General features: G+C 39.5%; 1 protein-coding gene across 1 annotated transcript in view; it reads left to right on the top strand.

Annotated features, from left to right (window-relative positions):
* FRMPD2 (FERM and PDZ domain containing 2) overlaps window positions 1-14234 on the top strand; it is a 315586-nt gene that overhangs the window by 54198 nt on the left and 247154 nt on the right. Inside the window, exons 11-13 of the mRNA XM_043980068.1 lie at window positions 4763-4913; window positions 5827-5971; window positions 10077-10229. Of these exons, the coding sequence (XP_043836003.1) occupies window positions 4763-4913; window positions 5827-5971; window positions 10077-10229 (449 nt within the window). The remainder of the gene's footprint in view (window positions 1-4762; window positions 4914-5826; window positions 5972-10076; window positions 10230-14234) is intronic.

Here is a 14234-nt window from a genome sequence, read left to right as displayed (position 1 = left end):
AGTAAAAGAATACTTTTATATCTACAGCACAACACAGAAAAAAAGATTCTTTATGAATCAATTTTATGTTACTTGCTTTAAAAATGTGTCATAAATTCTAAATGTGACTTCCAAAATGTCCTGTTTGTGCTTCCTTTTGAACTTCCTTCTGTTCTTTTCTGTGCGTTTAAAAATATCTCAATGGCCCTCTCTTTTGGTATCCCTATTGCTAACCACTCTCTCTTTCACACAATTAACTAAAAGTAAGGAAGAAAAAAATCTTGTTACAAATAAACTTTGTTCAAACAAAATGGATACTTGTGGTAGCCATGTCCCAAAATGTACAATTCTGCACCTTGTATCCATTGTTCCTCTGTCTGGAGGTGGGTAACATACATGGAGTTTTTAAATCTTCTAAAGTTGTTTTTCTTTACAATGTTGTATATGTAATACGTCCTTCTTATGCCCATTTCACTCTTTTCAGTTCATACTAACCAGAATTCTCTGAAATTTTCTCTTTTCTTATGACACTACATGACATTATAACATTTCTTACAGCATTGCATTCATATGCTACCATTTATTTAGCTATTCCCCAACTGTCTAAGATGCAATCTAAGGTACCCCTTTAGATCTAGTTCTTTTGTTTTCTCTCCCTACCTCTTCTGTTTAATAGTGGTTACTGAGTAAATATTGGTTGATTCGTGATTTCCCCTTCAGATTCAGGAAATTCATTTTTGCTTGTGACTGTTCCCTCCCCACAATTTTGATTACTCTTAATAACCTCCTCTTACCCAACTCTCTTGTTTCTCTGTTGAGTTTAACATCTAATTAATTTCTCCATAAATTGGCATGTGTTTAATGTTCTTCCATCCATTCAGATAATAATGAGGTTCATCTGATACCCACTATCCCTACCCCTTCTTCTATATTTATCTATTTTTCTCACATAACCGGTAATGATAAGCAACAAGTTCCATTTCCTTCTTCCTCTTTTCTACACTGGTGGTCACTCTCTCTTCTTTTTCCTCTTTTCAAGTCCTTAAACAGAATCAATTCTGTACTCCCCCGTGCCCCCCACACCTGGATTCTTGTTTAACACCCTCAATGCCCTTTCATAATAAGGTTCTGAATGTATACTTTTTTCTTCTCTTCCTACTAGAAAGTCAACATTGCATCAACATATGACTTTTTCTAATTGTTCACACAAATCTATTTATTTATTTATTTTTGTTTTGTTTTGTTTTTGCAGGGCAAGGAGGACTTCGTCCAGGGTCACACAGCTAGTGTCAAGTGTCTGAGGTTGGATTTGACCTCAGGTCCTCCTGAATCCAGGGCCAGTGCTTTATCCACAGTGCCACCTAGCTGCCCCCAAGAAAATTTATTTTTCTTGGTTTCTTTGGACTCTTGTGTTTGTATTCCAAAGTTCCTACTTGGCTTTTGTATTTTAATCAGAAATTTTAGAAGTCCTCTATTCCATTAAAGATCCATTTTTCACCTGTAGGATTATACCTGGTTTTATAGAATATGTTATTTTTGGTCATTAAGTTTATAGCTTTTGCCTTTTGGAATGTAGTATTCCAAGATCTCTGGTTTTTAGTAGCACCTGCTATATCTTATATAATTCTGGTTATAGTTACATGAATTAGTCCTTCAATTCTTCTTTGGATGCTTTTGGTATTTTTTATTTGAAATAGGACCTCTGGATTTTGGCTATGACATTCTAGGACTTTTCCTTTTGGGGTTCTTTTCAGGAGGTGGTCACTGTATTTTTTTTACTTCTGGTTTATTTCTCTCTGGTTCTAATAGATCTGGACAGTTTTCATGTATGATTTTTATAGTATTCAGGCTTTACAAAAATCATGATTTAAGGAATTTCTGATGATTTTTAAGTTGTCTCTCTCTAATCACTTTTCTAGTCAGTTTTTTTTCCTTAAATCAGATATATTAGGCCGCTAGGTGGCACAGTGGATAAAGCACTGGCTCTGGATGCAGGAGGGCCTGAGTTCAAATTTGAACTCAGACACTTGACACTTACTACCTGTGTAACCTTGGGCAAGTCACTTAACCCCACCCCCCAAATCAGATATGTTCTTTTATTTTTAATCTTTTGATTTTGTTGTGAGATTTCTTGATATTTAATGGAATCATTGGTTTCTGTTTCATCTTTTTCCAGTTTTCAGGGATTCCATTTCTTGTGTACTTTTTTTCTCCTAAGTTACTTATTCTCTTTCTGATTCTTTCCTCAAGAATTTTTATTTTTATTTTTTCTTCTTTTAACCTTCTAGGTGTAGAACATCCAATTCCTCCCTCTGAATTTCTGCTTTCAGTTATTATAGGGTTAGATTTGCAGTAGTTTTTGATGCTAAACTGATGTTTTCTTTGATTTACTCATCTCTATAGCTTTAGTCCTTGAAATGGGACTTTGTGCCATGGTCAAGCTCTGCTCCTTGTTGTATTCTTGGGTGAAATGGTCAGTCCTGTTTGGTCATGCCCTGACTTCTCATGGTTACTTCACCTCAAAGGCAAGGTTTGCCACGCCCCCCCCCCCCCCCAGATCTTTGAAATTCAGAAACTAAAATCATTAGGGCCCTCTCTCATGTCTCAGGGCAGAGTGTAAGGGACCTTGGCTGTCTGGGTTTGAGTACTGCTTTCATATCCTGCTGCTTCCTGTCTGCTGCCACTCCATGGAACTTAGAAGATTCTCGCCCTATGGCTCTCTGACTACACCGACACTTTCTAACTGGGGAGCTCAGACCACCCCTTCACTCTTGATGTCTCTGACCACAGAGCATTAAAGGCTATGTGTGTCCCTGCCCATCTCTGTTCATGCTGGGAGGTTTATCTGTACTGGAGATGGCTTTGCTGGAGTGGTGTGGTGGTGGGGGGTGGTGCAGCTGACATTTTGTGCAGATTTGATCTGGAAGAGTTTCTCATTAGATTTCTTGATCTTACTCCATTTTTTGTGATCTTCAGGTTTTTGCCAGAGTGGGCGTAAGGGGCTGGACACCCTATCTCAATTCAGGCAGTCATCTTGGCAGGAACTTCACCAGGAGCTTTTTCAGTTTGACTGTTCTAAGTCTATTCTGTTTTCCTTCCAGCTGTCCACTAATGGATATAAAGGACAGCTAGAAGTTTGATATAATTTTCCAATTCATCCCCTAATTATTTTCCTTTCAGGGCACTGCAAGGCACCTTAAAGCTCATCTGGTCCAATCTCACAACGGATGTATTAATCCTCTATAAAAATGATCAGATAAGTAGTCATCCATCATCTGTTTGAAAACCTCCCATCCTCACTCCCTCCTAATGTAGCTGTTTCTATTTTTGAATTTCCCACATTATTAGGGAATTCTCTCTCCTTTTATTAAGCTTGGCTCTCGTTTGTCCTTCATTCTCAAAATGGACCATGACATCGGAGTGATGTCATAATTTGCACTGATCTCTCCAGAACCATCTGGGTCCAGTGGCAAGGTATATCTATATCTATATCTATATCTATATCTATATCTATATCTATATCTATATCTATATCTATATCTATATCTATATCTATATCTATATCTATATCTATATCTATATCTATATCTATATCTATATCTATATCTATATCTATATCTATATCTATATCTATATCTATATCTATATCTATATATCTCAGGGTGACTGGAGGTGGCCCTGGCTGTTTTTTAAGGCATTTGGAGTTAAGTGACTTGCCCAGGGTCACACAGCTAGTAAGTGTCTGAGGTGAGATTTGAACTCAGGTCCTCCCAACTTCAGGGCCAGTCCTCTATCCACTGCACCATCTAGCTGTCCCCTTTAAGCATTGTTACCGGGGATGATAATACTGATCCTCTTTTGTCTACCTCTACTTAACACAGAAGTCATGTCTTTCTATACTTACACTAAGCTTAAAGCTGTTTTTAAGAGCTAGGCAGAGATACAACATTTAAAAACAATTTTATTACTCTCCCCTGGTCTATTTTCTCTTTATCCGCATCTCACTTCACAAACATCTCAAGTGAGATGATATTTGTAAAGGACTTAGCACAGTGCCTGGCACATGTTGTTACTGAGTTGTTTTTCAGTCATGTCTGACTCTCTGTGACCCCTTTTGGAATTTTCTTGGCAAAGATGTTGAGATGGTTTGCCATTTCCTTCTCCAGCTCAATTCTACAGAAGAGAAAACTGAGGCAAATGGGGTTAAGTAACTTGCGCAGGGTCACACAGGTAGTAAGTATCTGAGACCAGATTTGAGCTCAGTAAAATAAGTCTTCCTAATTCTAAGCCCTTCCTTCGTTCCTTCGTTCCTTCGTTCCTTCGTTCCTTCCTTCTTAAAAATATGTATCCCCTATACAGATGTTAAATCCTAATATGGATACCTGGACAGGACCATATAATGATGGGGGCTGACTTCCTAGAGATTGTATGTGTGTAACTCCAGCCCTTCCTATGTGGTGTGAACTTGGTTGGACGTACTCTTTCTGACAATTATTTCTATTCATACAATAATCATAGTTGAATTTTATATAGCATTTAAAAATGTACCAATCCCTTGATGTCTCTTCTATCTTTTGATCTTCACAACAACTCTTTGCGATAAGTGCTATTATTTTGCAGATGCTGATTTGAGACCGAGGGAAGTTAAACAATTTGCCCAGGGTCACAAAGCTCGCAAATGTTCGAATCAGGATTTGAATTTAGCTCCTCTTTTTCTCCGAGTCCCAAACTTCATTCACTGTGCCATTGAGCCTTCTCAAACTGCTGAGTGTTTTCATTTCAGGTAAAGAGTTCTTTTTCTTGGACGATGAAACCAAGTTATACGAAGTGGCACCAGAAGGCTGGAATGACAGATGCAAGAAGAAAACCACCATTGTTAACTTCACACTCTTTTTGAGGATAAAATTCTTTGTCAGCCACTTTCAGCTTATCCAGTGAGTGCTGTGTTCTTATTGCTCAATTCATTGATAGTGAATGCTTATTATAAGCTAAATCATACACTTAAACGTGATACAAAGAAGTTTGACATGGGGCACAGCACTAGACACTGGAGAAATCAGGAAATGCTCCCCAGAGGGAGTGGTACCTGTTCTGGGACATGAAGGGAGAGGAGGATTCTAAAAGATCAACAGAGGAAGGAAGGGTACATTCCAGAGGTGGAAGAGAGTCTTTCTTCTGCCCCGGAGAGAGTGCTCACATGGAGGATATCATAGACTCCAAACATTATTAAAGTAAATATTTGTCGAAATGAATTGGATTTGTAGGTTTTAATTACATATTCTTTCACAGACTTCACTTTTTTTGGACTGAAGAGACAGGTTTTTTAAGTTTGTTTTCCTAAGCAGGCCATGGTATAGTGAATAGACAGTTTGGCCTTAGAGCTAGAATGACCCGAATTCAAATCTTGTTTCTGACATATACTGGTTGTGTAATCCTGGGTGAATCACTTCACTTTTTAGTGTTCTTCTTTTTTTTTTTTTTTTATTTTTGGTGACATAATTGGAGTTAAGTGATTTGCCCAGGGTCATACAGCTAATAAATGTTAAGTGTCTGAGGCCGGATTTGAACTGAGGTCCTCCTGACTCCAGGGCTGGTGCTCTATCCACTGCGCCACCTAGCTGCCCCCCACTTTTTAGTGTTCTAAACAACTCTCTTTAAGACTATAAGGTGCAGAAACAGTGCCAACTTATATTAGTAGAGGGCATTTCCTCAAGTGGGTGTTTCCTAAATAATTAAAATCACACCCTCATAGGCCAGCTTTTCCATCTTCCTTTCTCTTCCTGCTGCTGGTATCTGATCATTTTATTTACCCTTCTCTCTCTCTCTCTCTTTCTTTTTTTTTTCTAGGCACAGTTTTACAAGACATCAATTTTATCTCCAGCTCCGGAAAGACATTCTGGAGGAACGTATATACTGCAACGATGAGATGTTATTACAGCTTGGTGCATTAGCCTTACAAGTGGAATTTGGGAACTATTGTCCAGAGGCATGGGCAATAATTCTATGTTTATTCATGCATTCATTCTGACTATGCAACACTGGCCTGTATGCTCTAGGTGGTGATGATGTGGGTTACTAAAAATAGAAAAAAACTGACTCTGAAGCCTATATCTATGACATGACAGTCATATAGAGATTCCACTTGGGATTCTACTTGAGATCACAAATTTTAGATTTGAAGGAGCTTTAAAGATGATCTTGTCCAGATTTTTTTGTTTTTTTTGGGGGGGGGCGGGGCAATGAGGGTTAAGTGACTTGCACAGGGTCACACAGCTAGTAAGTGTCAAGTGTCTGAGGCCTTATTTGAACTCAGGTTCTCCTGAATCCAGGGCTGGTGCTTTACCCACTGTGCCACCTAGCTGCTCCATTGTCCAGATGTTATTAACCTGGGGTCTGTGAAGTTATTAAGAATATTTTGATGAATATATTTCAAAATGATTGATTTCCTATGTAATCCTATGCATTTTACTTATCTATTCAAAAAGAATATTCTTAGAGAGGGTCCAGAGGCTCTACCGTATTTCCAAAGGCACCGGCAGCATGCAAAAAGACGAAAGACCTCAAATTAAGACCCGCCTTCTCATTTTATCACAAAGAAACTGAGACCCAGAGAGAGGAAGTGACTTGTCAGAGGTCACACAGGTAGCAAGTTTTGGAGCCTGGATTTGAAGCCAAGTTATATTATTCTAAATCTAGAGCTCTTTCTATTATATCACAGAGACTGTATTTTGATGGATCCCTAACCTCATCCAGTTGGGTCCTCCCGGCACATTGCAACCCAGCCATGTATTATTTATTTTTCAGTGATCTCCATCGAGAGACAGGCAGAACACAACTGACATTATTGTAAACTGAATTCTAATCTAATTCCTATCTAGCCTCTCCCAAATGACAGTTGCAATTAGGTCAATCCTACCTGTGTCTGCACAACTGGGGCACACTCCAATGTTAGAGCTTGCTCTAAGATGCATTTGATGCTGTTTGTTTATGATAACCCTGGGGCTTGGGAGACAGGTCAGAGAAAAGCAAATGACAGGAACTCTTGGCCATTTCACATTTAACTCTGGTCATTGGGATGCAGGCTGGAAACTGAATTGGAGCTCCTGCTGAGACCTCATGTTCCAGCGTTTTGAAGAGGCAGAATGGAGCAGCTAGGTGGTACAGTAAATAGAGCACTGGCCCTGAGTCAGGAGGACCTGAGTTCAAATTCGACCTCAGACACTTGACACTTACTAGCTGTGTGACCTTGGGCAAGTCACTTAACTCCAATTGCCTCACCAAAAAAAAAAAGAGAGAGAGAGAGAGAGAGAGAGAGAGAGAGAGAGAGAGAGAGAGAGAGAGACAGAATGGTTTCATGGAAAGGGGCACAGTACTTGCAGTGGGGAGAGTTGCATTTGAATGATGGCACTGATACCTAATAGTTATGTGAAAGGGTAAGTCACTTAGGCTCTCCAAGACCTTTCCCTTTCTGTCATCATCCCCTGGCTTCCCTCAAGTCCCAGCTAAAGTCTCGCCTCCAACAATCAATCAATTAACATATATTAAGTGCCTTCTATGTGCCATAAACTCTAGTTTCTTTTTTTTCTTTTTAACTTTAATTTTTTTTGTGCCATAAACTCTAAGTGCCTACTATGTGCAAGGCACTGTGTTGAGAAGTCTTTTCCAATTTCCTTTAACACTAGGACCTCCCCTCTTCCTATTTGTCATATGTATGTATGTATATGTGTGTATGTGTATGTGTATGTATATGTATATGTATGTATAGATATATATGTGCACACATATATACATATCTCTGTGTGTGTATACACACACATCTGATGTTATCTAGAAGTTATTCATCTGGGGTTGGTGAAATTATTAAGAATGTTTTGATGAATACCAAATACACACAGGGTTGGCCTAAAGTCATTAAGGGGGCTGATGTTTTAATAACTTAAAACAAATTTTTTGTTGTTGTTGAGGCAATTGGGGTTAAGTGACTTGCCCAGGGTCACACAGCTAGTAAGTGTTAAGTGTCTGAGGCTGGATTTGAACTCAGGTTCTCCTGAATCCAGGGCTGGTGCTCTATCCCCTGTGCCACCTATATGCCCCTTTAATAATTTTTTGATAATTATTTTCCAATAATTTATACCACTTACAAGATTTTACTCCTTTGTGACTTTTGGCCTACCCTGTATGTATATATGTATGTGTACATACATATATACATATATATACATATAAACATTCATCTATCTGTCTGTCTATCTATCTATCTACTATCTATCTATCTATCTATCTATCTATCTATCTATCTATCTATCTATCTATCTATCTATCTATCTATCTAGTTTGTACATAGTTGTTTGCATATGGTCTCCTCCATTAGACCGTGAACTCATTGAGAGCAAAGACTGCCATCTTGCTTTTCTTTGAATCCTTAGCATTTAACACAGTGGCTGGCATACACAATGTGCTTAATAAATTTACTAACTGACTATAAATTACCTAAGAGTTGCTGATTTGATTTGGTCAAGGGTATTTCTAACCGTAGCATTCTATAACCTATCCATTCCATAAAAACCCATAACAAAATATTACCTATCTCACAGGACTGTTATGGGAGAAAAAAGTGCTTTGTAAGTCCTCAAATGTGATAGAAATGTGAGCAATTACTATTATTATTATTCTCCTTTTCAAGTGTGGCATCATTCCAGTGTTTGCTGCTTAGTTATAGCAGCTCTTCTGATCACAGCACAGATGGGCTGGCTACAGGCCCACCACATCAGTGCCTTTATGGAAGCCATTAGAATAAGAATGAGCTATTAGAATGGAAGCTGGACCCTTTGTGGGCTTGCAACCTCCCTAAATATCAGTCTGGGATTCATCGGCCTGATTCAAATATTCTCCCTAGGAACCCAGTTGTCCATATTCATATTCATTCATTCATTCAAGAGGCATTTATTTGTTGTTAAGTTTTTTCCCCCCTTCATTTGTGCCCAACTGTTTGTGATCACATTTGGGGTTTTCTTGGCCACAATACTAGAGTGGTTTGCCATTTTCTTCTTCAGCTCATTTTCCAGATGAGGAAACTGAGGCAAACAGGGTTGAGTGACTTGCCTGAGGTCATACAGCTAGTAAGTGTCAGAGGCTGGATTTGAACTCAGAAACATGAGTCTTTCTGACTCCAGGCCCAGTGCTTTAACCCCACTGGGCCACCTAGCTGCCAGAGGCAGCATGACATACTGGATAGAGCCTTGAGTCAGAAAATCTCAGGTATAAGTAGTAACTCTTGCATGTACTAGATTTGTAACTCTGTTTTTGTTTTTTGTTTTTGTTTTGCCGGGCAATGAGGATTAAGTGACTTGCCCAGGGTCACACAGCTAGTAAATGTCAAGTGTCTGAGGCCAGATTTGAACTCAGGTCCTCCTGAATCCAGGGCCAGTGTTTTATCCACTGTGCCATCTAGCTGCCCCAGATTTGTAACTCTGGACAAATCACTTGCCACCTCATCATTCCAGGCGACCTTGAAATTTTAAGTGACAGAACTTTTGTAGATCTGCATTGATAGACAGAGTTTCTTGCCCAGGAACTTGTTCACTTTATGAAATCACAGGTTCAGACCTCCCTTCTTCCCTCCCCTCCCCCAAATACTGTGCTGTTTGATTCTTACAACAATCCTGCAAAGTAGATGGTGTTATTATCCTCATTTTAGTTAAAGAGAGAGAGACAAATAGATGTATTTGTGACTTTTCCATAGTAACACAGTCAATAAGTGTCTGAAGCTGAATCTGAACTCAGGTCTCATGACTCCAGGCCCAGTACTCTTATCCACTTTGCCCTATATATGAAAAAGATAGATAGCGATCTATACCCTTTGCTAGTCCTTCAGCATTTGCCACTAATCATCTTACTTGGCTTGGCCTGAACCCTAACATCTGTCCATGTAGACACTTTTATTTATACACCTCAGGAAACAGGCTCGGGGCTAGGTTGAGGATGTCCTATTGAATGGAATAGGGGATTTTTCAACCAATGTTTTATTTTTACTCTGTTCAGGCTTCTATGACACATTTTGATCATTAGCCTTTCCCTCTGTATTTTATTGCCCATAGGCACAGGGGAAACATTATTTTTTGGTTGAAGACTATATTCCAGCAAGCATGATTGAGAGAATGACAGCATCCTGTGTGCAACTGGAGATCTCAAAAATGCACCGTTGTCATGGTCCCCTATCTGGAGAAGAAGTTGAACTGGAATTCTTAAAGGTATGGGCTTTAATTCCCTAGAGAATACATTCTTCATTTATCTATGGTAGTGCCTTTCTTTCCAAGAGTTCAGATATTTCACATCTGTAGGTCTATCTGTCTTTATAAGCGCTGTGGTATCCTTCCAGGAGCTAGACTTATTCCTCTTTTTGTCAGATTAAAGAAAAGGGGACATGGGTTGTAGGGTTTGAGGGTGGCGGACACAGTGGTTTTCTCCTCTCTGGAGGTCTTTAAAGCAAGGACTGGGGCAGAGAGGAAATTTTTGTTTAGGAATGGATCGACTGAAATGGCTTCCAAGTTCTCTCCCATCTCCCATTCTGTGAGTGACTAGTATCGCCCTGTGAATTTAAAGCAGTCAAGGGGAAAAAAAATAGTCACTTGACCCCGCCCCCTCCGCCTCTGCCCCAGCCCCAGTCCTATTCTCTAGTCCATTATCCTCTGCTTCCTCTTCTCAACATTTTTTAGTATAGGAAAAGCAAATGAAGTCAATGAATATTTTATGTTGTTTTCACATCTTGACTTTACTCTGTGTTGAAACCTTAGTAAGCAAAAATGGTCACATATGATTTATTTGTCCATGTGAATAGATTGTACCCAAGGTTGGGAGGGATATTTAAGACCATGTTTTCTTGTTTCAGTTTAAAGTCTTTTATTTAGACACATTCTTGGAAAAATTGAATTTCTTGGGATAATTTTCATGTTCTGCTCTTTATTTTTAGTTAGTCACTTAACGTTCATGTGTGGTAAGCTCAATATGGCTTTAAAATGAAATAATTTCCATTAAAAAGTGTGAGCAGAAATCTAGTCCATTTCAGATTCAGCTTTTATGCATAGCCAGTGTCAGGAATAGTTGGCATCCTCTCTACATGCTGAGATTTAAGTTGTTTTAGCAATCTGGTGCATGGTTTATTGGGAATGGAAGCATAGTGACAATCAAGGCAGATAAGACAAAAGCCCCAATTACTGATGCACATGTCATTGGAATCTACATGGGTCTCTGGGTATGGTGCCATCATATTGGGTGGTTTTATGCTAGTCTTATGAAATATTTGAACATTTTGGGCAAAAAAGAAATGACAGTCAAGGGAACCTTAATCATAAGCTAAATTGTAAACATGGTTTTCTTTTTTTTTTTTATCTTTTCATCAAAAACAGTGATCAGAATTGAGAGGCGGTATGACAGAAGTAGTGGATAGCTCACTGGACTTGGAGTTAGTAAGACCTGGGTTCAAATATGCCTCAAGTAGTTATTACAGCGTGACTTAATAAAGCATAAACTTCTTTTTTTTTTTTAGTGAGACAATTGGGGTTAAGTGACTTGCCCAGGGTCACACAGCTAGTTAAGTGTTAAGTGTCTGAGGCAGGATTGGAACTCAGGTATCATTGTATGATAGAGCTGGAAGGAATCATAGAGCTCATCTGAAGCTAAGCTGCTTCATTATACAGATGAGAAAATGGAGATGGGGAGTGGTCACATGAATTGCTCTGGTTTATTTGTGACTAAAATTCAAGTCTTGTTTGTGAGAATAAGTCAGAGGGGTAGCTAGGTGGCGCAGTGGATAGAGCACTGGCCCTGGATTCAGGAGGACCTGAGTTCAAATCCAGCCTCAGACACTTGACACTTACTAGCTGTGTGACACTGGGCAAGTCACTTAACCTCAACTGCCTCACACATATACACACACACACAAAAGGGAACAAGTCAGAGAATGGTATTATGAGGGAAAGACAGGAGATCTGAATGAAATGCTTCCCTTCACAAAGTGTCTGTTCACTTCATTCAGTTAGGACTCAGAGATTATTGTTTATACAGTGTTGCCTCGTAAGACAACCTTGCTTCTTTGGGTAGTGCCTTGGCGGCCCTTTTGAACTGGTTTTCCAATATGGTAGCAAGTTGAAAACCCTCCTGTCTGCTCTGCTCCCTGTAATATTAACATCACAGAAATTTTTTTTTTCCTAGTTCCTCCTAATGACTCTGGGTATCTTTGGAATCTTCAGTGATAATTACAAATCGCTGTTAGTCTTTGTTCCTCTAGACACATCCAGGGCTGAGATTCAGAGGGATCTGTGGTGCTGATTGTACCTTGCTTAGTGTGGAGAGCCAGAAGATACAGTTGGGAAACTCTTTTGCCAGGTTGGAAGTGAGGACAGGCCAAGGTCAAGAGCTAAGCAGGTGGCCATATCCCCAAAGGGCCTCAGGGGAGTGGTGTTTTGTGTGAAGTCCATGCAGAGTCAAAAGCAAGAATCAAAATATGATCTAAGTTGGGGTTATCAAGATCTGGAATTCAGATTCTATTAGTTTGGACCTGGATGAATGAATGAAGCAGTCATGAGATAGAGGAAAAGTCATCTCGATTTGCTGTTCTTGGACTGTCTATACTCAGCTGGAGACCTATAACTACTGTGGAGAGAACAGAACTTTGTCCGAGTGGTGCAACATCCAGGGAGTATACTTCCTCCCTGTGGTGGCTAATGAAGTCATAGAGACCTCTGAGTTGTGATTAATAATAGTAACAATGATAATGACAATATGCATTTATATGGTGCTTTCTACAGTGCTTTAAGGCTTAAAAAGTGCTTTATATCCATTATCTCATTTGATTCACACAAGTCTGTAAGGTCAGTGCTATTCTACATCCAATTTTATAGATGAGGAAACTGAGTCTGAGTAAAGGCAGTTGAATCTCAGTGGTGAAGTCCTCAGAGTAAGAAACACAGAGGCATGATTCTAAGTCAGATTTTCCTGACTCTAGCCAGAGTGCTGGATTAAGACCTGAGTTCAAATCCAGCCTCAGACACTTACTAGCTTTATGACCGTGGGCAAGATGCTTAACCACTATTTGCCTCAGGTTTCTCATCTGTAAAATGAAGACAATAATGGCACCTGCCTGTGTGATCCCCAAACAATTCACTTAACCTCTGTTTGCCTCAGTTTCCTCATCTGTAAAATTGGGGTAATATTTGGTTGTTGTGAGGATCAAATGAGATAATAATTATAAAGTGTTTAGCACAGTGCCTGGCACATAGTAAGCACTATGCAAATTATAACTATTTTTGTGGTTGTTCTTACTACAACCTAAGTGCCTCCTATGTCTCGCAAAGTGCTTTACTGGTATTGTTTCATTTAGTCCTCTAACCACTTGGTGCAGCAGGTAGTCCCATTATCATTAACCTTAGGAAAACAATGAGGAATGGGTCTTTTAGAGATTAAGTGACTTGCCCAAGGTCACACTCTTAGTGAGTGTTGGTAGCAGATTTGAGTCACTTGCCTCCACTCTGATATGCTACCTGTCAAGAGAATTGAATGCCTTAGCTTTGCTTTCCTTTGCTTGAACACTAACACTCTTGTCAAATGGTTATTTAATCACAGCTTCTTATGGCTGCCATTCCTTCGGACTATTTTTTAAAAAGCCTTTAAACTGCTGTCATATGATGCTCGCTTAAAACAGAAACATTCTCCTCCAGTGTTATGTTTTCATCTCACTTCATCGGATGTCTAATTGAGCCAGTTCATTATCTCACACTGATAGCGGACTTGACAGAGTGGAATAAATGCTAGATGAAATGACAGCCACACCACACATGGCAAATCCAGGGAGAAGAATGGAATTGGGTTGCACCCCACTCCCTCCAGACTATCATTCAGAGCACTGCCAGATTAATGCCTCCTACTACTAAAAAAAAAATCCTTCATCTGCTACTCCTTGCCTGACTAAAACCCTTATTTAATTGCTGGAACTCCTCTAGTGCCTAGGCTAGTGCTCTGTATGTATCTTTTTTTTCTTTTCGGGGCAATGGGCGTTAAGTGACTTGCCCAAGGTCACACAGCTATAAAGTGTCAAGTGTCTGAGGCCAGATTTGAATTCAGGAACTCCTGAATCCAGGGCCGGTGCTTTATCCACTGTGCCACCTAGCCGCCCCCCTGCTCTGTATGTATCTTAATAAAGGTTTGATAAATTAAATCAAAACTTTACTTCACAGTCCATAGGAAAATAGAACCATAGC

This window comes from Dromiciops gliroides, chromosome 2, assembly GCF_019393635.1.
Source record: "Dromiciops gliroides isolate mDroGli1 chromosome 2, mDroGli1.pri, whole genome shotgun sequence".
Lineage (NCBI taxonomy): Eukaryota > Metazoa > Chordata > Mammalia > Microbiotheria > Microbiotheriidae > Dromiciops > Dromiciops gliroides.
This window is presented reverse-complemented; position numbering and strand designations above follow the sequence as displayed.